General features: G+C 47.5%; 1 protein-coding gene across 1 annotated transcript; it reads left to right on the top strand.

Annotated features, from left to right (window-relative positions):
• Positions 1–24: 24 nt before the first annotated feature.
• Positions 25–27,044, top strand: WDR13 (WD repeat domain 13). Its single transcript, XM_033923575.1, has 9 exons — positions 25–412; positions 1,967–2,204; positions 17,806–17,915; positions 18,936–19,066; positions 20,072–20,379; positions 20,493–20,673; positions 20,790–20,931; positions 21,116–21,234; positions 26,503–27,044. Exons 1-9 carry the CDS (start codon positions 372–374, stop codon positions 26,685–26,687), a joined length of 1,455 nt encoding a protein of 484 aa, XP_033779466.1. The 5' UTR covers positions 25–371; the 3' UTR covers positions 26,688–27,044.
• The last annotated feature ends 676 nt before the right edge of the window (positions 27,045–27,720 follow it).

Raw genomic sequence — 27,720 nt, 5'->3', positions numbered from 1 at the left:
CCTCTCGACTATGTCGTCATCAATCCGCGCACAAAGGATGAGGCGGAAGAAAAGGCTAAAAATAGAGCTCGAACGCAATAAGAACGTCATAGGGCTCCCACCACCTCCTCCACCCCACAGCTTGGCCGGGCGGTGGGAAGCGTCATTGTGGAGGCCGGTGACGTCACACACAGCCTGCGGTGGTCGGAGGCTCGCTGGTACCCGAGAAGAGACGTGTCCGACCTCAGCCGCAGAGGAGCTGGGGACCCTGCAAGTGATGGGTTGCTGCTAACTTTCTCGCGTCCCACCTTCCACTACTCAGACTATGCGTGTGTGTTTATTTATTTATCTAGCGCCGACCTGAGGCTGCCTGTCCTCCGCGAGATTGTGTTATGGCCGCAGTGTGGCAGCAAGTCTTGGCAGTAGACGCAAGGTAAGATCATACTAGAGACCAGGCTTGATGCAAGATGGGAACCGTTTGCACACATTTGGTGCATTGATTTCCCTGTTGCATCCCTTAAGCAAAAAGATCCTACAAGTCACTGCATGTACTGGGGTAAACGTGTAGTTCAGCTCTATGTTTCTACGAAGGGGCATAGGATGAAAGTGAAAGGTGATATAAATTCAGAAGTAATAGCAGAAAGGGTAATGAATGCTTGCAATGGCCTTCACAATGGAGGTGGTGGAGACAAAAAGTGTTATCAGGCATAATAAGAGCTAAATAGGCTTCTCTTGTCAGCTAGCTTATCACAATCCACTTATTTTCTTATGTGGACAGTCACCTGGACTCCCTCTCGTATGAAAAAAGCAGCATTTAGAGATAACGATAAATGTTGGCATTGCCTCACATCTGTGGGTAATTTATCTCATTTGCTTTAAAAAACAAACCCTAAAAACATACCTTTTCCCCTTGTAATTGCCAAACACCTCATGAAGACTCTGTCCCCATCTAGCATGTACAAGGACTTCACCTCCATCTTTTCATAAGAATAGCCTTACTGGGACAGAGCAATGGTCCATCAAACCCAGTAGCCCGTTCTCATGGTGGCTAATCCAGGTCAATAGTACCTGGCAAAGAGTAGCACCATTCCATGCTACCGATCCAGGGCAAGCAGATGCTTCCCTCATGTCTTAATAACAGACTATGGACTTTTCCTCCAGGAATTTGTCCAAACCTTTCTTAAAACCAGCTATGCTATCCACTATTACCCATGGGAGATGGTGAGATATCAAGTAGTGGGTTTGGAGTGGGCTACAAGATCTGGTTATTTCCAATACATTCAACCTGGCACCTACATCTCATGTATCCAAACCCTGACATATATTTCACTTCCCTCTCATCTGCCTTACTCCCATTCTTTTTCTTCACTATATGCTTCTTTCTTTTGTAAACAACTTCTCTGTACCCTATGGTGATTGGAGCTATATGAAGTCTGTGAAATAAAAAATCTCAGCAATTTTTTTCAGGTCCCTGGTGATTTTCTGGTATATCAGTGTTTTGGTTCACACAGTTTCGAGTGGATGTCATATACAGGCAGTGCCCAAGTTACAGACACCTGACTTAAGTACGACTCATACTTAAGAATGTGGTTGCGCTGAATGTGGTTGTGGCTTCATTTGATTTCACTGAACTAGAAAAACTGGAACTACATTATCATTGATGCAGTGAACTGAAACTAGGACTGGGTCAGAACAGACAGGCACACATGTCTGAGACACCCAGAATCATTTGCACTGCTCCTATACAAGTTAGTGCAGCTTGTTCCAATCAGAGCTTGGGCCAAATGACAAATCCAGTACAGTTTTCGGATTGCACCCAAGAGATCATACAATCTAAACAGCACCTGAAGTAGTGGAGAGTGATGTGACTTAGCCAGGGTCAAAAGGAATGTTAGTGGAAAAAGTGGGTTTTGAATCTTGGTTTTCCTAGTTCTCAATCCTCTGCTCTAACCACTAGGTTGCTCTCGTTGTCTTTTTCTCAACATAGATACAACGCCTACCGCACCCCAAGCTTCCCTCAGTTTCGAACACAGTACATCCGTAGGCGCAGCCAGCTGCTAAGAGAGAATGCCAAGGCTGGCTATGACCCGCTTCTCCGCAAACAGTACCTGAAGCTACGTAGCCAGCTACTTGCTCAGCGATACGGGCCACTGTCGGAGCAGAGCAGTTTCCGTGCCTACAGCAACAGTGTCCGCAGTAGCCGCACCACTCTGGACCGTATGGAGGTAGGTAAACTGAAAGGTTTAGATTAACCAACTGGAAATATCTAGGGTTGTTAGAATTGCTACTTATACATGGCACACAGTTCTCTGAGGGCAGCCACACAAGTGAGTGACATTATCAGACAGTGCTGATATTGTGCATTCCCTAGAGCAGAGGTGCCCACACTTTTTTGACTTGCGAGCTACTTTTAAAATGACCGTCAAAATGATCTATCAACAATAAAATTAAAAAAACCCACAAAGCACACTGTATGCAGAGAAAATGTTAATTATCGTTTGTATTCTGAGTTTTTTTCAGAGGTCAAGGCAGATGACTTTAAAATATGCAATGTCACCTCAGTAACAACTATACAAAAATAGACAAATATACCCCCTCCCCTTTTACTAAACTGCAATAGCGGTTTTTAGCACAAGGAGCTGCGCTGAATGCCCCTCGCAGCTCCTGACGCTAAAAACCACTATCACGGTTTAGTAAAAGGGGGCCAAAGTGCAAAATATAGACAGCAGATATAAATTCTCAAAACGGACACATTTTGATCACTAAATTGAAAGTAAAATCATTTTTGTACCGTTTTGTCTGATGATTTCATGAGTCTCTAGTTGCACTTCCTTCTTCTGTAAATCCAATATTCCTTTCGTTCTGTCTTTCTTTCTGCCCCTCCCCTTTTCTTTCTGTCTCTCTTCCCCTGCCCCCTCTTTATTTCTGTCTTTCTCTCTCCCCCTGCCTGTCTTTCTTTCTTTCTTTCTCCCCCTGCCTGCCTTTCTGTCTCTCTCCCCTTGCCCCCACAAGCCATTGCGCCGATTTCTCCACTTCCCCGATTCTTTTTTTCTCTCCTTGCCACACCTCTAAGCCACCAAACCAATTTCTCCCTGCTTCCCTGAGCCAGGCCTGGCATATACAAGTGCCGGGCCCACAAGCCTTCACCTCCGACGTCAATTCAGACGTCGGACAGGAAGTTCCAACCCATCCATGCAGCGATTGGCTGGCCCAGAACTTCCTCTCCGACATTAGAATTGACGTCGGAGGTGAAGTTTTGTGGGTCCGGCACTTATACGCGCCTGGCCTGGCTCAGGGAGGAAGGAAGAACAAGATTGCAAAGGCAGCGCGATCAACTCGCGTTACCTTTGAGCAGTGGCGTACCTAGGGAGGACGAGGGGGGAGGTCCGCCCCGGGTGCACGCCCCAAAGGGGTGCACAGGAGAGAGCTGAACAGGGATGACGGGGGACTCGGGGTTAAATATAACGAGCCGCGAGGCTCGTCTTCTGCTCCTACCTGGCCTGCAGCGCACACATAGCTGACCGGAAGTCTTCCCCGATGTAAGCGCTGATGTCGGAGGGCAGGCTTTGCTTAAGCCCTCCCTCCGATGTAAGCGCTGACATCGGGGAAGACTTCCAGTCGGCTATGTGTACGCGGCAGGCAGGTAGGAACAGAAGACGAGCCTCGCAGCTCGAGTTGCATTTGGCTGAGAAAGTTGCTAAGATGAGGGCTAGGAGGCAAACGCGGAACACAAAAGGGGGGAGGGAGTCCATTTTTAGACACAAGGCATGAATTTGGGAGAGAGGATGGAGGAAGGGAGGGAAAGAGGTGAGGGAGGGAGTGCGTTTTTGAATACAGAAGGCATGGACTTGGGAGAGAGGAAGGGAGGGAAAGAGATGGTTGTGTACACAGGAATGGAAGAAAGGAAAATTTTTGGTCATAGGGAGGGAGTGAGATACAGACAGTGGCATACCAAGGTGGGGGTGGGAGGGGGCGGTCCACCCCGGGTTTATGCCCCAAGGGGGTGCACAGCTGGCCACCCTCTAGTGTTCTCCCTAGGCCGGCAAACTGCGGCTCTTTAGCCACTTGAGTGCCACCGCCGCCATCGGGAATAGGCCGGCGCCGAGTTCTCCCTGCTTTTCCCTATGGGGCCGACCAACTCTCGCCACCCGCATCAATTCTGACGTCGGAGAGGACATTCTGGGCCAGCCAATCACTGCCTGGCTGGTCCAGAACGTCCTCTCTGACGTTAGAATTGACATCGGGCGGCGAGAGTTGGTCGGCCCCGCTTGGAAGAAAAGCAGCGAACTCGGCGCCTGCCTGTTCCCAATGGCGGCAGTGGCAGCTTATTCCCCAGCGGCGGTGGCAGCATTTTCCCAATGGTGGTGGCATGGGGGAGGGGAGAGCAGGGAGAAAGAAAGAAAGGGGGGGGACAGGGAGCCAGAAAAAAAGAAAGGGGGCAGGGTGAAATAAAGAAAAATGGGGCACGGAGAGAGAGAAAGACAGAACGAAAGAGGGCATGGAGAGAGAAAGAAAGAAGGGGGCAGGGTGAAACAAAGAAAGAAATGGGGCACGGAGAGAGAGAGAGAGAAAGACTGACATACAGAAAGAAAGGGGGTATGGAGAGAGAGAAAAAGAAAGAAGGGGGCCGGGTGAAACAAAGAAAAAGTTTGGGGAGGGAATGAGGTTTGGAGGAGAGGAAGCATATAGGAGGCTGAAAGAAGGGAAGAAATATTGGATGCACAGTCAGAAGAATAAAGTGCAACTAGAAACTGATGAAATTACCAAAGGTAGGAAAAATGATTTTATTTTCAATTTAGTGATCAAAATGTGTCCGTTTTGAGAATTTATATATGCTGTCTATATTTTGCACTATGGCCCCCTTTTACTAAACCGCAATAGCGTTTTTTAGCACAGGGAGCCTATGAGCATCGAGAGCAGCGTGGGGCATTCAGTGTAGCTCCCTGCGCTAAAAACCGCTATCGCGGTTTAGTAAAAAGGGAGGGGGAATATTTGTCTATTTTTGTATAGTTGTTACTGAGGTGACATTGCATAAAGTCATCTGCCTTGACCTCTTTGAAAACCCGCGGAATATAAATGATAATTAACATTTTCTCTGTGTACAGCGTGCTTTGTGTTTTTTAAATTTTATTGTTGGTAGATCATTTTGACTTGGCCACAAAGGTAAGGGGGAGGGAGGGAGGGGAGCTGCTGACAGACATCTAGTAATCCTTGCAGGCTTGACTGTGCAGGGAATTATTTTTGTAAAATCATGTTTTGTTATGTGACTGGCATTATTTAGACTTTAATTTCTATGAATGAATAGAATGAAAATGATATAAAATTACTTGCTTGTTTTTATGTGTGTGTGCTGAAGGAAAGTGGAGAGAGAGTGGACTGAGGACACTGAAGGGAAATGGGGAAGAGAGAGTGGAGAGAAGACGCTGATTTATAAATTGACAATTGTACAGAATATTGTTTCTATTTATACTTTAATATAAACAATTCAAGGCTTGTGTGGATGGAATCAGGTAGTTTGCGGGGATGGGGACCGAGCTTACGGGGATTAGTCCGATAAAATGGTATTTTTTTATTTCTCATTATTTGTTTTATTTTTATTTGTTAATTTGTAAAGTGGTGATTGTTATGTATCAGTTTTTTCAAATTTACATCTATTGTCTTTATATTTTGCACTGTGTTAGAGGACATGTGTTACTGTTTTTGTGGTGTTGCATTGTATCCAGGGTCTGGTTTCTTGGCGGTTCAGTTTAACTTTTGTCTACATATTTCTATTTTAAGTTTGTGATTATTCCATATTGTGCGAGGGTGTAGCTCTGTTCTGTGTGTATGAAAAGAACATAGTTTTCAGTTGGCATTGACTACAGGATCAATTGACTGTGCGGGATCTGGCTTGTTTAGTTTTACAATGTATGTGTTGGTGTTCTAGTGCTCACTGCAGTGTTTAAGATCTGCTTCCTTTTCCTAGGTACACTCTTGTTGTGCGATATGTGGATTGTTACTAAAAATCATATTTTTCATATAGATGGGGGGGTGTCAAAAAATGTTGGGCCCCGGATGCCACATACCCTTTGAGATCTACTGGTCGATTGCGATCGACCATTTGGGCACTCCTGCCCTAGAGCATGTTGGAAAAATCTGGATAGGTGTTACTGCTCATGCATGAGACTTTCTGCCTAAGTCCTTTTTAAGCCCATGAACAACGACAGATATTTTTATTTTATTTTAAAAATGTATATTCCGCTTAACAACCTAAGTGAATTACAATTTACATGCAAAGTAAAAAAGAGAACCATAGACTCATTAACATACTAATCCTTCATACAATTTCAACATCATCAGAAAACCTTAACAAAGAAGTGTTTTCAAAGATTTTTTTAAAACTCTTCAGATCTTGACACAACCTCCGTGACCCATTCAAATCATTCCATAATCGAGGTCCTGCTATTGAAATTGCTGCCCTCCATGGTTTGTTTGTTTTTGTTTTTTTTTATAACGCACCTCACACCCATGCTCAAGGCTCAACCTCATGGCAGATTCAGATCTCAAAGAACAAGATGGTAGATATTTCCTGATGACTTGCTTTAGGTGCCAAGGTACCTTTCCATATATTTCTTGATGTAAAATCATCAAGATTTTATATTCAATGCGAAACATTACAGGTATCCAATGTAATAATTTCCACACTGGGGATATATGTTGATAACGAGATATACCAGTGATCATTCTTGCAGCTGTTTTCTGCACTACCTCTGCATTTTAGACTCTCAGTCCCAACAACAAGGCAAGGTATCTCATCTGTAGGAGGATATTTTTAATGATCAGGTATCCTGATCTGGTTCATTCTAATCCTTTTGGCAGGAAAGATGGGGTAGTATTATATGTTAAAAACAATATTAAAACCAGGGCTGTGGAGTCGGTAGATAAATCCTTCAACTCCTCAGTTTCTGGTGCCCACGACTCCAACTCCAGGTACCCAAAATTGTCTCCGACTCCACAGCCCTGATTAAAACCACACAATTGCAAGACCTATAGGGTTAAGAAGAGGCACTGTGGGTCAATCTGGAAAGTGCGAATGGTGTGCGATATGTAGGCCTCCTTCAAAGACAGAAGAAAAGAGCAGGATTAATTGGAAGACATTCAAAATATAGCTGTGAAAGGGGAAGTACTACTAATAGGTGATTTTTAATATGCCAGATGTTGATTGGGATATCCCTATTGTGGGGTCTTCTAGGAGTAGGGAGATCTGGATTCTTTACAGGGGGAACTATTCTAGCAGATGGTAATGGAAACCCATGCGGCATGGGGCCATACTGAACTTGTGCTTACGAATGGGAAGAGTGTTTCCGATGTTATAGCGGGTGATCATTTGGCATCCAGTGACCACCAGATGATGTGGTTTAAGATAGGTGTGGAAAGGATTCATTCAGAAACGAAGGTGATGATCCCTCTGTATAAAACTCTGGCAAGACCTCATTTGGAATACTGTGTATATTTCTGGAGATCTCGCCTTCAAAAAGATATAAAGGGTCATGGATTTTGATATATCAACTTTTTGTGGCACAACTAAAGTGGTTGGAATAGAAAGGGATAGAGCAAAAAGCTTTCAAAATTTAAAAAAACACTTCAAAAGGAATGTGCAGTTCCAGTGCAAAAAGCACAAGTCCTGAACCTCTGGGTAGTGCATCTTCATCTGCAAGGGATGCAGAAGGTATCATCCTATGTTTTCAAATCTGCCTCCCTGCATCACTGGCATTGCCCTCTCTTCTCAGCTTTTTCCTTCTGGAAGTGAGGAGAAAGTGTCTTTTTCATCTGTTCTATTTATTATTTTCGGGTATTTTCTTCGAGGCTTTCAGTGTTTTAGAGCTCCCAAGTAGGCCTGGGTCCGTTCTGCCTGGGAAAAGCTGCAGACTCAGGGTTCTGAAATCTCTAACTGGGTGGGCCACCCTTGCTGCAGGGCACCTGTCTGGCCAACCTGCCTTAACACTTGGATTGGCTCGGTGTTCAGCTCCTGAGAATCTGCTCACCTGTGTGAGCATAGGCTGTTATTGGGACCTACGCTGGTCGGGAGACCTTGCGGGTGCTGGCTGCATCCCCCCCTTCCCCTACGAAGAAGCGTGTGGAGACTAGAGGGATAGAGGGTTTCAGGCTGGTTCAGCCTGTGTAAAAGGCAGCCCAAAGAGACAAGCCCCTGGAAATCCTGATTGCGTGTCTGAGGCAAAAAAAGCTTTCCCTTTATCCAGCTACAGTGTAAGTTGATGCAGGTACAGCACATGTTAGCACAGTGAGTACAACCCATTACTGTCTTTGAGAGACAATGGGGTGGAGTTGAATTTGGGGGTTTTGAGGAGTTTCTGGAGCTTCCTTGAGGGTTCCCTTCCCTTAAAATCTGCCTCAAAAGATCTTGTTTTCGCAAGATAACAGGTGGAATGGACTCCTTGGGGCAGGATACTTCAGATTCATGCCATGTTTGCATTGGATGGCTGTTGGGCCAGCGTGATCCCGACCAGCGTGATCCATGTACCACGCAGCGTGTGAGGGGGGGGAGTATCATCAGCTTTAGCTCCCCTGTTCCTTCAGGGGATTCTGGCGCTCAGACCATCTGTGGACCAGTCAAAAAGTCCAAAATAGGGATGGAGGTAGCGCAAGTGCGAAAATCCCAAAAAAGCTCCAAAAAGGGCTCAGAGGGGACCCCAGGCACTCGGGCAAGGATTTTCCCCAGAGTTTATTAACATGCTGTTCCAGGAGTATCTGGTTAACAAGAGTTCACTGAATCCACCTACTATGGCATACCTGTTGGCACTGGGAGTCCCTTCCTCCAAGGGCACGGGTCCCCATCAACAGTCATGTGCAGTTGGGGGGACAGTCCAACTGAGGACGATTCGGATGATCCCGATGATGATCTCATGCCTTTACTTTTTATGACAGATACTTCCACAGTGGAGAATGTGGCTGCACAGATAATTTCAGAATCCCTTCAGGAGTTGAAATTAGAGATTCCTCAGTCCTCGACAGCATAGTGCTACTTTATGTGTAGCATGAAGCCACAGTGTACTTGTTTTCCTGACCATCCGGATGTCAAGATGATGCTCATAGATCACTGGGCAGTGCCAGAAGGTCCTTTACACGTGGCCCAAGGCTATGTCTAAGCTATATCCAATGACAGATACTTTTAATCAGCTGTTTGTTTCCCCAAAGATGGATTCTTTGGTGGCGCAGGTTACTAAGCACACTTCTTTTCCCAGTGAAGGTGGTGTGGTGGTAAAGGACGCCCAAGACCGCACAATTGATTTTGTGTTCAAAAGGCTTAAAAAAATTTCTTATAGAATGTTTGAATTTTCCTCAAGGCCAGATCCTGCCTATAAATAAACCTTACTATTTACCTGTATCAAAAAGAAATCTTTTTTTTAATATAAATTCTTTATTCATTTTCAAAATTACATCAAGTGTTAAATATATTCATTCACATTAACAATAAATACATCACTTACAAACAATCATTGGTACATTACATAAATTTTTATCCCTTCCCCTTTCCCATCCCTCTCACCCATATATTTCATTATCATATAAATCATGTAATGATAAAATTCCCCCCCTAAACCTTAAATTGATAAATATAAGGGAAACAATTTCAATTAATCTTTACAATATTTTGTTAATGGATTCCACACATCCTGAAATTTCTTAAAATATCCCCGTTGTAATGCAATAAATCTTTCCATTTTATAGATATGGCATAAAGAGTTCCACCAAAAGTTATTATTTAATCTCCTCCAATCTTTCCAATTATATGTAATTTGCTGAATGGCAACACCAGTCATTATAAGTAATAATTTATTGTTATTCGCAGAAATCTGACTTTTTGCTCTCATTTCCATACCAAATATCACAGTATCATAGGATAAAGCCACTGGGTTATCTAATAAATTATTAATTTGATCCCAAATTGATTTCCAAAAATTCATAATAAATGGGCAATGAAACAATAAATGATCTAAAGTTCCTGCTTCCAGATGACAATGCCAACATCTATTAGACAAAGAACTATCTAATTTTTGCAACCTAACAGGGGTCCACAACGCTCTATGCAACAGAAAAAACCAAGTTTGTCTCATAGATGCTGACACCGTACATTATCCCAGGACAAGCAGGCATGATATTCTCACATGTGGGTGACGTCATCTACGGAGCCCCAGCGCGGACAGCTTTTCAAGCAAACTTGCTAGAAGTTTCAAGTTTGCACACTGCACCACGCATGTGCATGCCTTCTCGCCCACTAGAGGGCGCATCCCACCTCGTGGTCCTCAGTTCAATTTTTTCCGCGGAGCCAGAAAGCCCTGTGGATTTGAGCTCCAGTTGTATTGCCTTTCTAGCTGCCGCGTTTCGTTGTTTTTTTGTTATTTGATCGATTCGCGGTGCTCCTTTCTTTTGTTTCTTTCGTTAAAAAAAAAAAAAAAATATTTTACTTTTCGTTAGGCTCCGGGGGCTCCCGGCAGCCGTGGCCGCGGGACGTCGGTCGTTCCCGGCCTTCTTTTTCGTTGATGTCCCGTCCTGTTACGGGATTCAAAAAGTGCAGCCGGTGTGAGAGGTTGCTTTCCATCACTGACCCTCACCGGTGGTGCATTGTTTGTCTTGGGCCCGATCATCCGACAGCTTCGTGTGATCGCTGCGCTACTTTTCAAAACAGAGCCCTCCGTCGCCGTAAGGCCAGAATGGCGGAATTGTTTGCAGTGGACGCGCCGCCTAAGGCCTCGACGTCGGCCTCGGCCTCGGCCCCGGCCTTGACCTTGGCCTCGGCGTCCTCGGGGGCCTCGGCTTCGCCTCGGCCCTCGGCTTCGAAGGCGTCCTCGGGAAAGCCGGCTTCGGGTAAGTCCTCTGTTCCATCCCCTTCAGCAAAGAAGCCATCCTCTACTCCGGCTAAGGCGGGTGGGTCGACCCCGGCCCCGCCTCGGACCTCGACTTCGCACACCCCGAGGAAATACTCGAGACCGAGGTCGCCCTCCAGGGAGTGTGCTCCGGACCCGGAACTCCCAACCTTCGTGGGGATCCCGGCCTTTCAGGACCTCCTTCGAGCCCTTATTTCATCGGAGCTGTCGGGGGCCTTGGAAGTGTTGCAGCGAGCTGCGGTTCCGGCGGCCTCGACCTCGCAGGCCTCGGCCGGGGCGCCCTCGACCTCGGGAGCCCCGGCCTCGGTGGCCTCGGTCTCGGGTATTGTGGCCCCCTTAACCTCGGCCCCGGCCCTGCCCTCGACCTCGACCTCGGGGGGGCCGCCTGAGCGGAGTGTGCGGCCCAAGGAAAAGTTGCGCAGAGTGCGCCGTATTTCCTCCTCTTCCTCGGGGTCTTCCCGGGACGCCTCGCCCTCGACGCAACCTCGGACGGGGCGCCGATCGAGGAAGCCGAAGCGCCCGCGCGGCTCGCCTCGGAGGCACGGTCGTTCCTCGCCGCTCGGGGGCGAGGCGCTTCAGGTGTCGGAGTTGCGCCTCGACAATCCGAGGCTCCTCCGATCACCTCATGGGAAGTCTTCCCGTGTCGCCTCGCCGAGGAAGTGGGAGAGTGTCCCCCGGACCCCGGGGTCCTCACCCAAGGGTTCTGCGAGGCGGAAAACTTCTCCTTCCCCCTCGAGAGCCTTGGAGAGAGGATCCTGGGACTCGGGGTCGGTCAGGGATCCTCATTATTCCCATGAGGCTTCTCCCCTCTCCTCGGTGGGGAGGTCGAGAACCCCGTCTCCCCCGGCCAGACCGTCCTCATTTACAACTTTTGTTCAGGACATGGCCCGAGCCCTGGGGTTAGACCTTATGGTCGGTTCGCAATATTCCAAAGAATTTTTGGAGGAGGAGGACCTTCCCACTCCTCCTAGAGAGGTGCCTAGGCTCCCCCTCAACAGAGTCCTTCTGCAGACCTGGTTGAAGAATTTGTCGAACCCTCTTACAGTCACGTCGGTGCCTTCTAAAATGGAAGCCAAGTATAGGACGGTGCCCCCTAAAGGGTTCGAAAAGGCGCAGCTCTCCCACCAGTCTCTTCTGGTGGAGTCTGCCCTAAAGAAATCACAGCCCTCACGGGTTTCCGCGGCGGTTCCACCCGGCAGGGAGGGGCGGACCCTGGATAAGTTTGGCCGTCGCCTCTATTCAAATTCCCTGATGGCCACCAGGGTTCTAAATTATGCCTTCACCTTTTCCTCCTATTTGCGTGGCATGGTGAAGGACCTTCCTCAATACCGAGACTCCTTACCGGACCCCCTAAGAGCAGGATTTGATAAATTTATGTCCAACCTGTCTCAATTGCGGTTGTACCTATTTCATGCGGTGTACGACGCATTTGAGCTGGTTTCGAGGGTGTCGGCCTTCGCAGTGGCCATGCGCCGCCTGGCCTGGCTTCGCACCCTCGATATGGACCCAAACCTGCAGGAACGTCTTGCAGACTTGCCTTGTGTGGGGTCCGAGTTATTTGACGAGTCCTTAGATGCGGCGACCAAGCGGTTGTCGGAGCAGGAGCGCTCGTTAGCATCCCTGGTCCGCCCCAAACCTAGACCCCCGCCGCAGAAACCTTTCCGTCCTCCGCCGCGTCGATATCCTCAGAAATCGACTCCGGCTTTTTCGAGGCCACCTCCGAGGCGTCCATCTCAGCGAGGCAGAGGGGGACAAACCCAAGCCCCGGCGCAGGGTCCTTCTAAACCCGCGCCTTCCTTTTGACGGGCTGAGCGGACGGGGCGGGTTCCCCTCCGCGAAATCTCAGGAACCCCTTCCCATCGGGGGGCGTCTTCGGTTCTTCCGGATGGCATGGACCGAGATAACCTCAGACGCTTGGGTGCTCCGGACCGTCTCCGAGGGCTACTCGCTCAACTTTGTGTCCTCGCCACCGGACAATCCCCCGAATCTAGCCTCTTGCAACCGATCACAGCTGCCGACCCTTCTGGCCGAGGCCAGGGCCCTTTTGGTGCTTCGGGCGGTCGAACCGGTCCCCAAGGACCAGCGGGGTACGGGGTTTTACTCCCGTTACTTTTTGGTCCCAAAAAAGACCGGGGACCTGCGCCCCATACTGGACCTCAGGAAGCTCAACAAATTCCTGGTCCGGGAGAAGTTTCGAATGCTATCTCTCCCGGTTTTATATCCTCTCTTGGAGGAAGGGGACTGGATGTGCTCCCTCGACTTGAAGGAAGCATACACCCATGTTCCGGTGCATCCCGCCTTCCGAAGATTTTTACGATTCCAGGTGGGGGACCTGCACCTCCAGTACAGGGTCCTGCCCTTCGGCCTGGCCGTATCCCCACGAGTCTTCACGAAGTGCATGGTGGTGGTTGCGGCAGCCCTGAGGTCTCGGGGGCTTCATGTGTTCCCTTACCTGGACGATTGGCTCATCAAAGCCCCGACCAGGGAGAGGGCTATCTCAGCGACCCGACAGTCTATTGCCTTCCTGCAGAGCCTCGGGTTCGAGATAAACTTTCCAAAATCACAGTTGTGCCCGGCTCAGTCTCTTCAATTTATAGGCGCGGTGCTGGACACGGTGCGCCTGCGCTCCTATCTCCCGCCCCAGCGGTTGGAAGCCTTGGTGCGGATGGGCCGTCAGGTCTCTCAACTGTCGGTGGTGTCGGCCCAGCGCATGATGATGCTGCTCGGTCATATGGCATCGACGGTCCACGTCACTCCGTTTGCAAGGCTGCACTTGAGGATTCCTCAGTGGACCCTCGCTTCCCAGTGGCGTCAAGAGTACGATCCAGCGTCTCGCCTCGTTGCGGTGACTCCGCTTTTGCGGAAATCGCTGTGTTGGTGGGCAGACTCTTCAAATCTGTCCAAGGGTTTACTGTTTCTCACCCCTCCTTTTCGCAAGGTTCTGACCACAGACTCCTCGGAGTACGCGTGGGGAGCCCACCTCGACGGTCTTCGCACGCAGGGCCTGTGGTCTGCCGAGGACCGTCGGTGTCACATCAACGTGCTAGAACTTCGGGCCATCTTTCTAGCACTTCGAGCATTCGTTCACATATTGCAGAATCAGGTTGTCCTCGTCCGCACGGACAATCAAGTGGCGATGTACTATGTGAACAAGCAGGGTGGCACGGGTTCTTGGCCCCTCTGCTCGGAGGCTCTTCGCCTTTGGGAGTGGGCGGTCTCCCGGAACATCTTCCTTCGGGCGGTCTACATCCAGGGAGAACTGAACTGTCTGGCGGACAAACTCAGTCGACTTCTGCAACCGCACGAGTGGACTCTACACTCCGGAGTTCTGCGCGAGGTTTTCGCTCGCTGGGGAACGCCGCAGGTGGATCTGTTTGCCTCTCCGGAGACCCGCAAACTGCCCCTGTATTGTTCTCGGATGTACTCCCGGGACCGTCTGGAGGCCGATGCCTTTCTTCTCGATTGGGAAGGGAGGTTCCTGTATGCGTTCCCTCCCTTTCCCCTGATCATGCGAACGTTAGTACATCTCAAATCGTCCGCTGCCACGATGATTCTCATTGCTCCTCGGTGGCCGCGGCAGCACTGGTTCTCCCTGCTGCTTCAGCTCAGTGCCAGGGAGCCTCTTCTTCTGCCTGTGTTTCCTTCTCTGCTGTCTCAGAGTCAAGGATCCATGTTACATCCCAATCTTCAGTCATTACACCTGACAGCTTGGTTTCTTGCTCCCTAATTTCGCCTGGTCTGTCTCAATCGGTGAGGGAGGTGTTGGAAGCCTCACGCAAGCTCTCGACGAGGCTTTGTTATTCGCAGAAATGGACCAGGTTTTCCACCTGGTGTTCGTCTTTTCACCTGGATCCGGTGTCGGTTCCGGTGTCCTCGGTCTTGGACTATTTATTTCATCTGTCGCACTCTGGCCTGAAAACCACTTCGGTGCGGGTTCATCTTAGTGCTATTTCTGCTTTCCATCAACATCTGGATGGGCGTCCCCTGTCGCTCCATCCTTTGGTGACACGCTTCATGAAAGGGTTACTCAGGGTTTGTCCCCCTCTTAAGCCTCCTTCAGTCGTGTGGGATTTGAATGTGGTTTTAGCTCAACTGATGAAACCCCCTTTTGAGCCACTCAACAAGTCTCTCTTGAAATTTCTGACTTGGAAGGTGATGTTTTTGATTGCCCTCACCTCCGCTAGGCGGATTGGGGAGTTGCAAGCCTTGGTTGCGGACCCTCCTTTCACTGTCTTTCATCATGACAAGGTGGTTCTCCGCACCCATCCTAAGTTTTTACCTAAAGTTGTTTCTGATTTCCACCTCAATCAGTCCATTGTCCTTCCTGTGTTCTTTCCGAAGCCCCACTCCCATCCTGGCGAGACGGCGCTTCACACGCTTGACTGTAAGAGGGCATTGGCATATTATCTTCAACGCACCAGGTCTCATCGGAAGGTTCCTCAATTGTTTTTGTCCTTCGATCCTAATCGATTAGGACATCCTGTTTCCAAGCGCACTCTGTCTAACTGGTTAGCTGCTTGCATTTCTTTTTGCTATTCTCAGGCTGGACTTCCGCCCCCGGGTCGAGTCACGGGGCATAAGGTCCGAGCGATGGCAGCTTCGGTGGCTTTCCTCCGATCCACTCCTATGGAGGAAATATGTAAAGCTGCCACTTGGTCTTCGGTTCATACGTTCACCTCTCATTACTGTCTGGACACTTTATCCAGGAGTGACGGCCGGTTTGGCCAGTCGGTGTTGCGTAATCTGTTTTCCTGAATTGCCATCCTCCCACCTGCCCTTTTTTGGTTGGCTTGGAGGTCACCCACATGTGAGAATATCATGCCTGCTTGTCCTGGGATAAAGCACAGTTACTTACCGTAACAGGTGTTATCCAGGGACAGCAGGCATATATTCTCACAACCCGCCCGCCTCCCCGGGGATGGCTTCTCTGCTAGTTATGGAACTGAGGACCACGAGGTGGGATGCGCCCTCTAGTGGGCGAGAAGGCATGCACATGCGTGGTGCAGTGTGCAAACTTGAAACTTCTAGCAAGTTTGCTTGAAAAGCTGTCCGCGCTGGGGCTCCGTAGATGACGTCACCCACATGTGAGAATATATGCCTGCTGTCCCTGGATAACACCTGTTACGGTAAGTAACTGTGCTTTTCATTCTCCAAAACCAAATTTGTGGCCATTGAGGTATATCATTAACATCAAGATTTTTTTTTGATGCAGTTTTTTGACTGCATCAAAAATAAATCTTGATGTTAATGATATACCTATGGGTGAGAATCTGGCCATTGACAATGATTTACAAAATCTCATGGCAGTTCTCGAGAATTCATCTTCAGATATTACCAAGAGAGCTACTCTAATTGTTAATTTTATATTTGAACAAGATATTAATTCAATTATGATAACACTTATGGTTACACCACGATGTAACCAAAGCAACTCAGGAAAGACGGAAATTATTTTTGGGGATGAGAGAGGAGGCAAGGAGGTTGGGTGACAATTTATGTTGGCTTATCTCTGCAAATGTGTTGTTAAGTTCCAGGGTTTAAAATATGTTTTCTTCACTCCAGAACATCTACGTTCTTTTTTAGACCTTAAGGGGGTTAACCAATGGTGGGGAGGTAGCTCAAAAATGAAAAAAATCCGGGCATGGTGAATGGTGAGCAAGCTGTTGGCTTACTCTATCTCTGTGCGCTGGATGCTGTGCATCAGACAGTGATTGGGATTCTTTGTCCAAGGCAACCCTCAGTAAAATGCCATTTTAATGGCAGTTATTGTTCGGCAAGGGACTGGACAACCTTATGGCTAGCGTGTAAGAACACAAACCTGTGTCCTTGTCGGACAGCAAGCCTCGGTCTTCCAAGGGCCGGGGCATTCTAATTTTTGTTTCTCCAGATGATACCATCAATATTTCAGAGGTCTCTTGGGTCAAAGATCTTATCAGAACACCAGGCAAAGATTTGTTGAAGCTAGGCACCTTCAGTTTTCAGCAGCATGCTCTACTTCCACCCCAAAGAAGCAGTTCTGATGTCAGGCCCTCGGCCGGTCTTCCTCGAATTGGGGGAGGAATGGGTGAACATCACCTCAGATCGCTGGGTGCTGGACATTCTGAGAGAAGGATACAAATCATTTGCATGCAAAAAAGGTAGTGAATCGATTGCTGTTTCTAAATCGACCAGTAATCGACCAACAGCGATTGAATCGTTATCGTTAGTGAATCTGGGCCAAATTTGTCCCTGTGGATCTGTCTCCATCCTCGTCCCGTCTCCGCGAACTCTCTCTGTTCCCGCCACTGTAAAATTATGTGTTTGAGGCTTGTGCAGATGAGGACAGAGCTTGCAGAGATGGAGATAGATCCCGCGGAGATGGGGACAAATTTGTTCCTTTGTCATTCTCTAATTATGAATTCCCTAAAACTCTAATTATGTGCAGTGGTGTAGTAAGTGGAGGTGGGCCGCCCCGGGTGCCGTCTTGGTAAGGGCGCCAGCACTTCCCCATCCCCTCATGCTGCGCTCACGACTTCCCTTCCCCGACCCCACATACCTCTTTAAAATTTTTGCCAGCAACTACTACAGCCTGCTGCTCACTCCAGCCTGGCTCCCTCTGAAATCACTTCTGGGTCATGGGGCCAGGAAGTGACGTTGGAGGGAAAGCCAACGCCAGTGAAAAAAAGCAGGCCAGAGAAGCTGTTCACACTGGCAAAGATTTAAAGAGGTACGGGGTGGGAAGGGAGGACGTGAGTGTAGTGTTGGGGGTGCAAAGGAGTGGGGAGGTTGACATGGAAGGAACGGGGGCGCAGTGGGGGTGCCACTGCCCCGGGTGCTTCCTACCTTCACTATGCCACTGATTATGTGGCCCCTATTTTTGCCCTCCACCATTATTGGAAACTCTGGGAAAATGCTGCACCTTGTCTTCTATCAGTATTGATCCTTTGTTCTCTCATCTCAGGACTTTGAAGAAGATCCACGGACGCAAGGCGCACGAGGTCACCGTCGCTCTGTCAGTCGTGGTTCCTATCAGCTTCAAGCCCAAATGAACCGTGCCGTGTATGAGGAGAGGTGAGACTGGCAGTTATGTTTTAGGACAATAAGTTTTTTTCTATGTCAAATCAACAGTTTCAGGTATTGGGAGGTATCGGGGGAGGAGGGGTGCCAGAAAACAAGGACTGACTAAAAGTATTTCTTCAGAAGCTTGTGTCACCATATAGCTGATCTTCCGTCTCCACCAAGTAGTTAATGCCCTATCGCAGGAAATGTAGAAATATGAGATCCTAGCTAGATATTATGGGAGACTGTACCAGAGCCTTGAGTTCCAGGGTATGGATTTATGTTCTGGATTGCTTTATTTGATATACCATCTTTCCTTCAATATCAAGGAAGTGTATAATAAAATTCAAAATTAGAATAGAAAAAGGAATGCTAGTTTTTCATAGAAAAGAAGGAACAGAAATCAGCAGGAAGGATGTAGTTGGGAAGGTATAAAGCAATGGTCTCAAACTCAAACCCTTTGCAGGGCCACATTTTGGATTTGTAGGTACTTGGAGGTCAGAAAAAAATAGTTAATGTCTTATTAAAGAAATGACAATTTTGCATGAGGTAAAACTCTCTTTATAGTTTATAAATCTTTCCTTTTGACTAAGTCTTAATAATAATATTGTAATTTATAGCTAAAGAGACTTATGATCAAGAAACTGTTTTATTTTACTTTTGTGATTATGATAAATATACTGAGGGCCTCAAAATAGTATCTAACGGGCCGCATGTGATATAAAGGGAGCAACAGAGGGGAAACCCAAGGAATTTGTTTCAAAATTGGTCATGAGGATAGAAACCCAAATTTTTGCATTTATAATCTTTGTCCTTGAGTATTTCCAGCTCTGTCCATGTTGAGCAGGGCACAAGCCTCCCCCCTCCTCCTTTTCTCAGTTTTAATAGTTAAGGTAATAGAACGTCCTCTATCTCTGAGAGAGCCCTATTGCAGTGTCTCTGTAGCCAGATAATGGGAGTTAAGTTTTAGTCCTTTGGGCTCCTTAATCCCTCATTCCCATCCAACTCTGATCTAGTTCTTTGATGCTGCAGGCCCCCAGGAAGCTTGGTGCCCACTTCTGTGGCTGAGGCTAGCCGTGCCATGGCTGGAGACACAACACTGAGTGAGAACTATGCCTTTGCGGGCATGCACCACATCTTTGACCAGCATGTAGATGAAGCAGGTAAGGTATTGCACCAGGGACACTAAAGTTGCTAGGTTCTTTTTCTCTGTGTCTGCAAATTTGAGAGAGCCTTGTTTAAAGTAGTGCTGCCCGATTCAGTCGTCAGAGAAGGGGCGGGTCTGCGGCAAATAGAAGACGCTCCGAAGCTGTTCAGCAGCTTGCAAAGATCGCTAGCACCAGCATTCTTATTGCAGGCTGCTGAAGTTAAGAAGATTGATTCAGGAGGCCAGCGGGTAAGCCACTTCCCAACTGACTCTCCCCACTCGCCCTCTGAAGCAGAAGCGGCAGGCCAGCAAAAGGCAGCGCTGCCGCTCCTGCTTTAGAGGGCGAGTGGGGAGGGTCAGTCAATGAATCGAAGGGGGGGGGCGATTTTTTGGTGGGGTAAATCGATTCGAATCGATTCACCCAAAATGAATCGGTGAATCGATTCGAATCGTGAATCGGGCAGCACTAGTTTTAAAGCATGATTCCTCCCTAGTACTAAAACATGTATTCAATAGTGACTAAAGATTTGTGGCTCTTTTTCAATAGTTCATTCCTGCTATGAAACTTGCAATCTTCCTTCCCCTCCCATCCATTCCAGTGCAAATTGTCTAACAGCCTCCCCTCTCAGTGGTACTGATGCTCTCTCCCCCTTTCTTTTCCATTTTAACATGCGTGGCTGTTTCCTTCCCATTCTCTGCCCCATCCCGTCTCAGCTGGACTAATAAGTCTGTTCTCCTTTTTCCCTATGTTAAAAGTGTAGGCGATCATCTTTTCTTATGGGTGGGTTCTGCTGCATCTCAGCAAAGCTGTTGTCTTTTTCCTGTCTCAGTAGTGTTGGTTTTTTGTATTGTTCCCTTAGTGGTATTATCAATCTTTCTCCCTCTGTCTTACTGGAGTTTGCAATTTTTCTCTCTTCCCCCTGACCCTCAGATTCAGGAGTGCGAGTCCTTTCCCTCCCTTCTGCTGTTGGTAGTGTGCTCTCCCTCTCTTTAGCAAACAGTATGTGTCCCTCTCTTTCAGTACCGAAGGTGCAGTTTGCCAATGATGACAAGCACCTGCTAGCTTGCTGCTCACTGGATGGCACCATCTCAGTATGCCAACTGGTGCCCACGCCTCCAGCCGTGGTGCGTGTACTGAGGGGCCACTCACAGGGGGTGACGGACTTTGCCTGGTCCCTCTCCAATGATGTCATCGTATCTACATCTTTGGACACCACACTACGCATCTGGGCCACTGAAGATGGCAAGTGCATCCGGGAAATTCCTGATCCCGACACTTCAGAACTTCTCTGCTGTACTTTCCAACCCATGAACAACAATCTCACAGTGGTGAGTGCTGAGCTTCCTGTCTCCTGCACAGTTTTCCTCATAATACTCCATGGTCTCTCTGTGCTCCAGTCCTCACACTTGCTCCTTTTTTTTTTTTTTTTTTTTTACTTTAGGTGGGCAATGGGAAACATAATATCCATGTGGTGAATATTTCTACGGGAAAGAAGGTAAAAGGTGGTTCCAGCAAGCTGACAGGTCGTGTTCTCTCACTGTCCTTTGACTCCCCTGGACGCATCCTATGGGCTGGTGACGAGCGAGGCAGCATCTTTTCCTTCCTATTTGATATGGCTACAGGTGACACAGGGCATGTGGGCAAGAGTCAGAACTGTTTTATTGGAAATGAAGGTTATGGGTGGGATGGCCTTTATGTGCTCTTGTTTCTCAAGTTCCCCCTTTTTCTCCACTTGCAGGGAAATTGACAAAGGCTAAGCGCCTGGTAGTGAATGAAGGCAGTGCCATTACAAACATCTCTGCTCGCTCATGGATCAGTAGGGAAGCCCGTGACCCCTCATTGCTTGTCAATGCCTGTGTTAACAAGCTCCTCCTCTATAGGTAAGAGACAATACATTTTGCATCCTCATCTGTGTGTGTCTCTCTTCCTTGTATCCTTGCTTCATCTGGACAGTTTTATCTGTTGCATGTAGTTGTTTCTCTTATATTTTTCAGATGGGGAGCGATGAGGTTTTTATTAGCTCTTCTAATTTTTTTGTTACTTGTTTCTGTACTTTTTTTCTAGGGTTGTTGATAATGAAGGAACTCTTCAGTTAAAGAGGAGCTTTCAGATCCAGCAGAGCTCGCACCCCATCCGCAGTATCTTTTGCCCTCTTATGTCTTTCCGCCAGGGAGCCTGTGTGGGTAAGAATTTCAACTGCTTATTATGAGGGGCGTTCAATAATTTATCGACCTGAGTATGAAAGAAAGTAGCAAGCATGTTGAAACAAGTCTGTGCACGTTGTGATATTTCTCAAGGTTATTCATGCACAGTTGTGGCTCTGTGCAAGTCTAACATTCCAAGAGTCAGGATGTCAGAAGAGTCCTCGTGCGAATCAAGTAAGAAACTGCTATATTTGGAGAATCATTCAGTGATAAAATTTCTCACAAAAGAAGGGAAAAAGTCAAAGGATATCCATGAATGCATAACTGCAGTTTATGGCGAGTCTGCCCCATCATCCTACAAAGTAAAATTTTGGAGCAAGCAGTTTAAGTGGGGTAGAGAGTCATAGAAACATGATGGCAGATAAGGCTAATGGCCCATCCAGTCTGCCCATTCGTAGTAACCATTATCTCTTCCTCTCTCTAAGAGATCCCACGTGCCTATCCCACACTTTCTTGTACTCAGACAGTCTCTTGTCTCCACCACCTCTTCCGGGAGACTGTTCAACAAATCTACCACCTTTTCTATAAAATAGTATTTCCTTAGATTACTCCTGAGCCTATCACGTCTTAACTTCATCCTATGCCCTCTCATTCCAGAGCTTCCTTTCAAATGAAAGAGACATGACTCATGCGCATTTAAGCCACTTAGGTGTCTATCATATTTCCCTTTTTCTGCCTTTCCTCAAGAGTATACATATTGAGATTTTTAAGTCTATATCCATATGCCTTATGATGACCACACATCATTTTAGTAGCCTTTCTCTTGACTAGTGCTGCCCGATTCACGATTCGAATCGATTCACTGATTCATTTTGGGTGAATCGGTTCAAATCGATTTACCCCACCAAAAAATCGGCCTCCCGATTCATTGACTGACCCTCCCCACTCGCCCTCTAAAGCAGGAGCGGCAACGCTGCCTTTTGAGTGGGGAGGGTCAGTCGGGAGGTGGCATACCCGCTGGCCTCCCGTTGCTGTGCTCTTCGTCTTCCCCATTGGCCTCCCGAATCAATCTTCTTATCTTCAGCAGCCTGCAATAAGATCGCTGGCAATCTTTGCAAGCTGCTGAACGGCTTCGGAGCATCTTCTCTCTCCTGCTGTCCCACCCCTTCTCTGATGTCAGAGAAGGGGCGGGACCGCGGCAGAGAGAAGACCTCCGAAGCTAGCGCCAGCGATCTTATTGCAGGCTGCTGAAGTTAAGAAACATATAGAAACATAGAAGATGACGGCAGAAAAGGGCTACAGCCCATCAAGTCTGCCCACTCTGCTTACCCACCCCCTGTCTATGCCCTAATGACCCAATTTCCTTATCTTGACCCTCGTAGGGATCCCACATGGGTATCCCATTTATTCTTAAAGTCTGGCACGCTGTCTGCCTCGATCACCTGCACTGGAAGCTTGTTCCAATGATCAACCACTCTCTCTGTGAAGAAATACTTTCTGGTGTCGCTATGAAATTTTCCGCCCCTGAGTTTGAGCGGGTGCCCTCTTGTGGCCGAGGGTCCCTTGAGAAAGAAAATATCATCTTCCACTTCGACACGTCCCGTGAGGTACTTAAATGTTTCGATCATGTCTCCCCTCTCCCTACGTTCCTCAAGAGTGTAGAGCTGCAATTTGTTCAGTCTCTCTTCGTACGAGAGACCCTTGAGCCCCGAGATCATCCTGGTGGCCGTCCGTTGAACCGATTCAATTCTGCGCACATCTTTACTGTAATGTGGCCTCCAGAATTGCACACAGTACTCCAGATGAGGTCTCACCATGGCCCTGTACAATGGCATTATGACTTCAGGCTTTCGGCTGACGAAACTTCTATTGATACAACCCAATATCTGCCTTGCCTTAGATGAAGCCTTCTCCACTTGATTGGCAGTTTTCATGTCTGCATTGATGATTACTCCTAAATCTCGTTCTGCTGAAGTCCTAGTTAAAGTTTCTCCGTTCAAGAAGTATGTCCTGCATGGATTTCCGCTTCCGAGGTGCATGACCTTACATTTCTTAGCATTGAAGCCTAGCTGCCAGGTTGAGGACTAACTTTCCAATGTAAGCAGGTCCTGCGCCATATAATTCTGTAAATTGCATTCACTTACTATATTACATAGTTTGGCGTCATCGGCGAATAGTGTTATTTTACCTTGAAGCCCTTGAGTCAGATCCCCTGTGAATATGTTGAAAAGGAGTGGTCCCAGGACCGAGCCCTGCGGCACTCCACTGGTCACCTCTGATGTTTTAGAGAGGGTACCATTAAACACCACCCTCTGAAGTCTGCCACTCAGCCAATCATTGACCCATGCAGTTAGTGTCTCTCCTAACCCCATCGATTCCATCTTGCTTAGCAGCCTGCGGTGTGGGACACTGTCAAAAGCTTTACTGAAGTCCAGGTACCCGACGTCCAAAGACTCTCCCAAATCCAACTTTCTTGTTACCCAGTCAAAGAAGCTGATGAGATTGGATTGGCAGGACCTACCCTTGGTGAATCCATGCTGACTGGGATCCCGAAGATTCCCTTCATTCAAGATCGTGTCCAATTTGCTTTTAATTAGTGTTTCCATGAGCTTGCACACTATTGATGTGAGACTCACCGGTCTATAATTCGCAGCCTCTGCCCTGCAACCCTTTTTATGCAGAGGAACGACATTAGCTAATTTCCAGTCCAGGGGAACTTTCCCCTTACTTAGGGAGAGATTGAATAGCTCAGCCAACAGTTTCGCCAGGACATCGCTCAATTCTCTGAGCACTCTTGGGTGCAAATTGTCTGGTCCCATGGCTTTGTTCACCTTGAGTCTTGCCAGTTCACTGTAAACTTCACCTGGTGTGAACTCAAAATTCTGAAACGGGTCTTCTGTGCTTTGTGTTGCCTTCAACTGCGGACCGTGTCCCGGTGCCTCACAGGTGAAGACTGAGCAGAAGTATTCATTCAGTAGTTCGGCTTTATCGGAATCTGCTTCCACGTAACTTCCGTCCGGTTTTCTAAGGCGTACTATCCCGCCTGTGTTCCTTTTTCTGTCACTAATATACCTGAAGAAGGATTTGTCCCCCTTTTTAATGTTTTTTGCCAGAATTTCTTCCACTCGAAGTTTTGCCTCCCTAACTGCCATTTTGACCGCTGTAGACCTGGTCCTATATTCTACTTTTGCCTCTCTTTTCTCCGTGCGCTTGTAGGAGAGAAACGCTTTTTTCTTCTCCTTAATGAGGTGCGAGATCTCCACGGTGAACCATTGGGGTTTATTGTTTCTTTGTCGTTTATTTACTGATTTTATGAAGCGGCTAGTTGCTTCATGTATGGTTGATTTCAGTGTTAACCACTTAGCTTCTACATCATCGGTCTCCACTTGGTCCTGCAGCGTCTGATGGACGAAATCTCCCATGCGTGCGAAGTCTGTGTCCCGGAAATTGAGTATCTTTGTTTTTTTGTTTGATCTAGGGAAGCCTTTCCTAAGGTTGAACCATACTATGTTGTGGTCGCTGGAGGCTAGCGTATCTCCTACTGAGACCTCTGAGACGCTTTCCCCGTTGGTGAGTACCAGGTCGAGGATCGCCTGGGCCCTAGTGAGCTCCGTTACCATTTGTTTGAGACGTGCTCCCTTTATGGAGGTTAAGAGCCTCCTGCTACCGCTGGTTGTCGCTGAAAATGAGTTCCAGTCTGCATCAGGCATATTGAAGTCCCCTAGCAGTACAGCTTCTCCTCATAGAGTGATATTCTCTATGTCTTCAATTAATTCTGCGTCCATGTCTTCCAGTTGTCTTGGGGGTCTGTATACCACACCTAGATACAGGCATTTTTCTCTGCCTCTTGCCAGGTTTACCCAGAGGGACTCCCCGGTGTACTTGACATCTGTGATCCTGGTGGTTTTGATGTCCTCTTTAATGTATAGAGCTACCCCCCCTCCTAACCTGCCCTCTCTGTCCTGATGAAGTAGATTGTAGCCCGGTATAGCCATATCCCACCCATGTGAGTCCGTGAACCAAGTTTCAGATATTGCCACCACATCTAGGTCGGCATTCCTTATTTCAGCCTCCAATTCTAGAATTTTGTTACCTAAACTGTGTGCATTGACATACATGGCCTTCCATATCTTGTGTTTGCTAAGTCCCTGTGAGGCGTATCCTACCCGAGTCGGTGTGACTCCCAAAGAACTGTTTGCAATGTGGGTACTTACCTTGGACATGGAAGTGGAGTTTCGACTCACCTCATCAGGATAATTCCTTTCTGCACTAATATGTGAATGGGTACCCTCCCCTGACTTACCTAGTTTAAAGCCCTGTGAAGCAGGCGGGCTAGTCGGTGTCCGAAGACGTTCTTACCCCTACTGGTCTGATGGAGTCCGTCTGGTCCCTGAAGTCCTTGTAGCGCTTCCCCATGGTTTAGGAATCCGAAGTTCATATCCCGGCACCATCCCTGTAGCCACTCGTTCGTCCTCAGGATACGTTCATCTCTGGCTCTTCCCTTGCCTCTAACTGGGAGGATCGATGAGAAAACCACCTGCGCTCCTGTCCGCTTCAGCCTCTCACCCAGTGCTCCAAAGTCTCTGGTGATGGTCTCCGGTGTGTTCCTGGCAGTGTCGTTGGTTCCTATGTGGACAAGAAGCATAGGAAAGTGGTCTCGGGGCGTGAGTAGTCTATCCAGACTGGCGGTGACATCTCGTATCCTGGCTCCAGGCAGACAGCAGACCTCCCTAGATTGCATATCCGGTCTGCAAATTGGTCCCTGAAGAAGATTGATTCAGGAGGCCAGTGGGGAAGATGCAAGAAGGAGGTGTAGTCCTTTGGAGGGAAGGGGTGCGGCCTTCTGGGGGGGTGCGGCCTTCCGGGGGAGGGAGGGTACAGGCCTTCAGGGGAGATAGGCAGGCAGGCCTTCAGGGGAGATGCAGGCCTTCAAAGGGGGGGGGACAGGCAGGTAAGCCTTCGGGGGGGATGCAGGCCTTCAAAGGGGGGGGGGGACAGGCAGGCCTTTTAAAACTGAACTAATATGGCTAACACACCATTGTACTCTTAAATAATTCCTAATTAACTGGAAAATTAACCACCTTCATTACAATTTATAAATACCCAAGACTGAAAAGCTCTAGTTATATTTCTTTGCAACTGCTCATTCTGCCGTTTGGCCTGTCTGCAGTTTCCGCTGTGTCTCCTCTTGTTGCTCTCTGCTTTGCTACTGACTGTGTTTCATACTGCTTCATCTGCCCTCCTTCCTTTTTTTTTTTTTACTCTGTCTCTTACTGTCTCATCTCCTGTATTTTGTCTCATCCTTAGTCACTGGAAGTGAGGATATGTGCGTGTACTTCTTTGATGTGGAACGTGCGACAAAAGCTATCGTGAACAAACTGCAAGGTCATAGCGCAGCGGTGCTTGATGTGAGCTTCAACTGTGACGAGAGTCTGCTGGCCTCTAGTGATGCAAAAGGCATGGTCATCGTGTGGAGGCGGGAGCAGAAGTGACTCCCCTACACCTCTAGCTACACTACAACCTCCTAACACTTAAGGACATTTGATAGCCTCAATTTTCCCTCCCCCACCCCCTTGCTTGTTGTACGATGGCGTTGACTACAGTCTACTACTTCTCAGTATCTGAAATTTGATTCATTTCTACTTGGTATACGGTATATTTCCACTGAAGAAGATGAGAAGATGGGGTGGTAAGAATGGGTAAAACTTCTGCACTGGAACTTGATGTATGTCTGGGACTTTATTTATAATGGATAATGGTCTTTTTCATTAAAAAGATTGTTTTCAATGGTTTAGTATAAATACAAAGTGGCTGATTTAAGTTTTATCATGTTTTCCAAGTTAATTTCACTTGTTCTGCTGCTCGTTTTCATTTATGCTTGTAGAATGCAGAGCCCGATTGCCCTGAAGGTAACTGCAACAGCATCTGACAGTGTTCCTATTCCCAGCCTTAGAGTGAAGTTGTTTACTTGTAACAGATTCTCCAAAGACATGATAAATATTACTAAAGTAACCCCCCTATCTTCTCAGTTACATATGGCCTCTCAGTTCCTTTCTTCAATAAATAATTTCACTAGTGGACCATTGGATGAAGAATTTCAAACTAAAACTTAATTCAGATAAAACTAGATTTTTCCTAGCTACTCCTTCTAAATGTAATGAAGAGACCTTGGTTCTAAATAGACTTTCTTATCTTGTTGTTCCAACTATTAAGATATTGGGTGTTCATCTAGACAGGAATCTGTCAATGAGAAACAAGTTGATGTTTTAGTTCAAAAGTGTTTTTTCACACTTTGGAAGCTTCGGTTAATTAGACCCAATTTTAATGATAATTCTTATAGATTATTAGTTTAATCACATGTATTAAGTATTTTAGATTAGGTGGTTATCGCAAGAATCTTGATCACCTTTGTCTGATTCAAAATACTGTGGTTCATTTGATTTTTAAACCAAAAAAATTGATCATATAACGCCTATTATGGAAAACTGCACTGGCTCCCTGTTGAGGCTAGAGTGTTCTTTAAGC

The sequence above is a fragment of the Geotrypetes seraphini genome, chromosome 1 (genome assembly GCF_902459505.1).
Source record: "Geotrypetes seraphini chromosome 1, aGeoSer1.1, whole genome shotgun sequence".
NCBI lineage: Eukaryota > Metazoa > Chordata > Amphibia > Gymnophiona > Dermophiidae > Geotrypetes > Geotrypetes seraphini.
The sequence above is the reverse complement of the archived record's forward strand: the minus strand, read 5'-3'. Positions and strand labels throughout refer to the sequence as shown.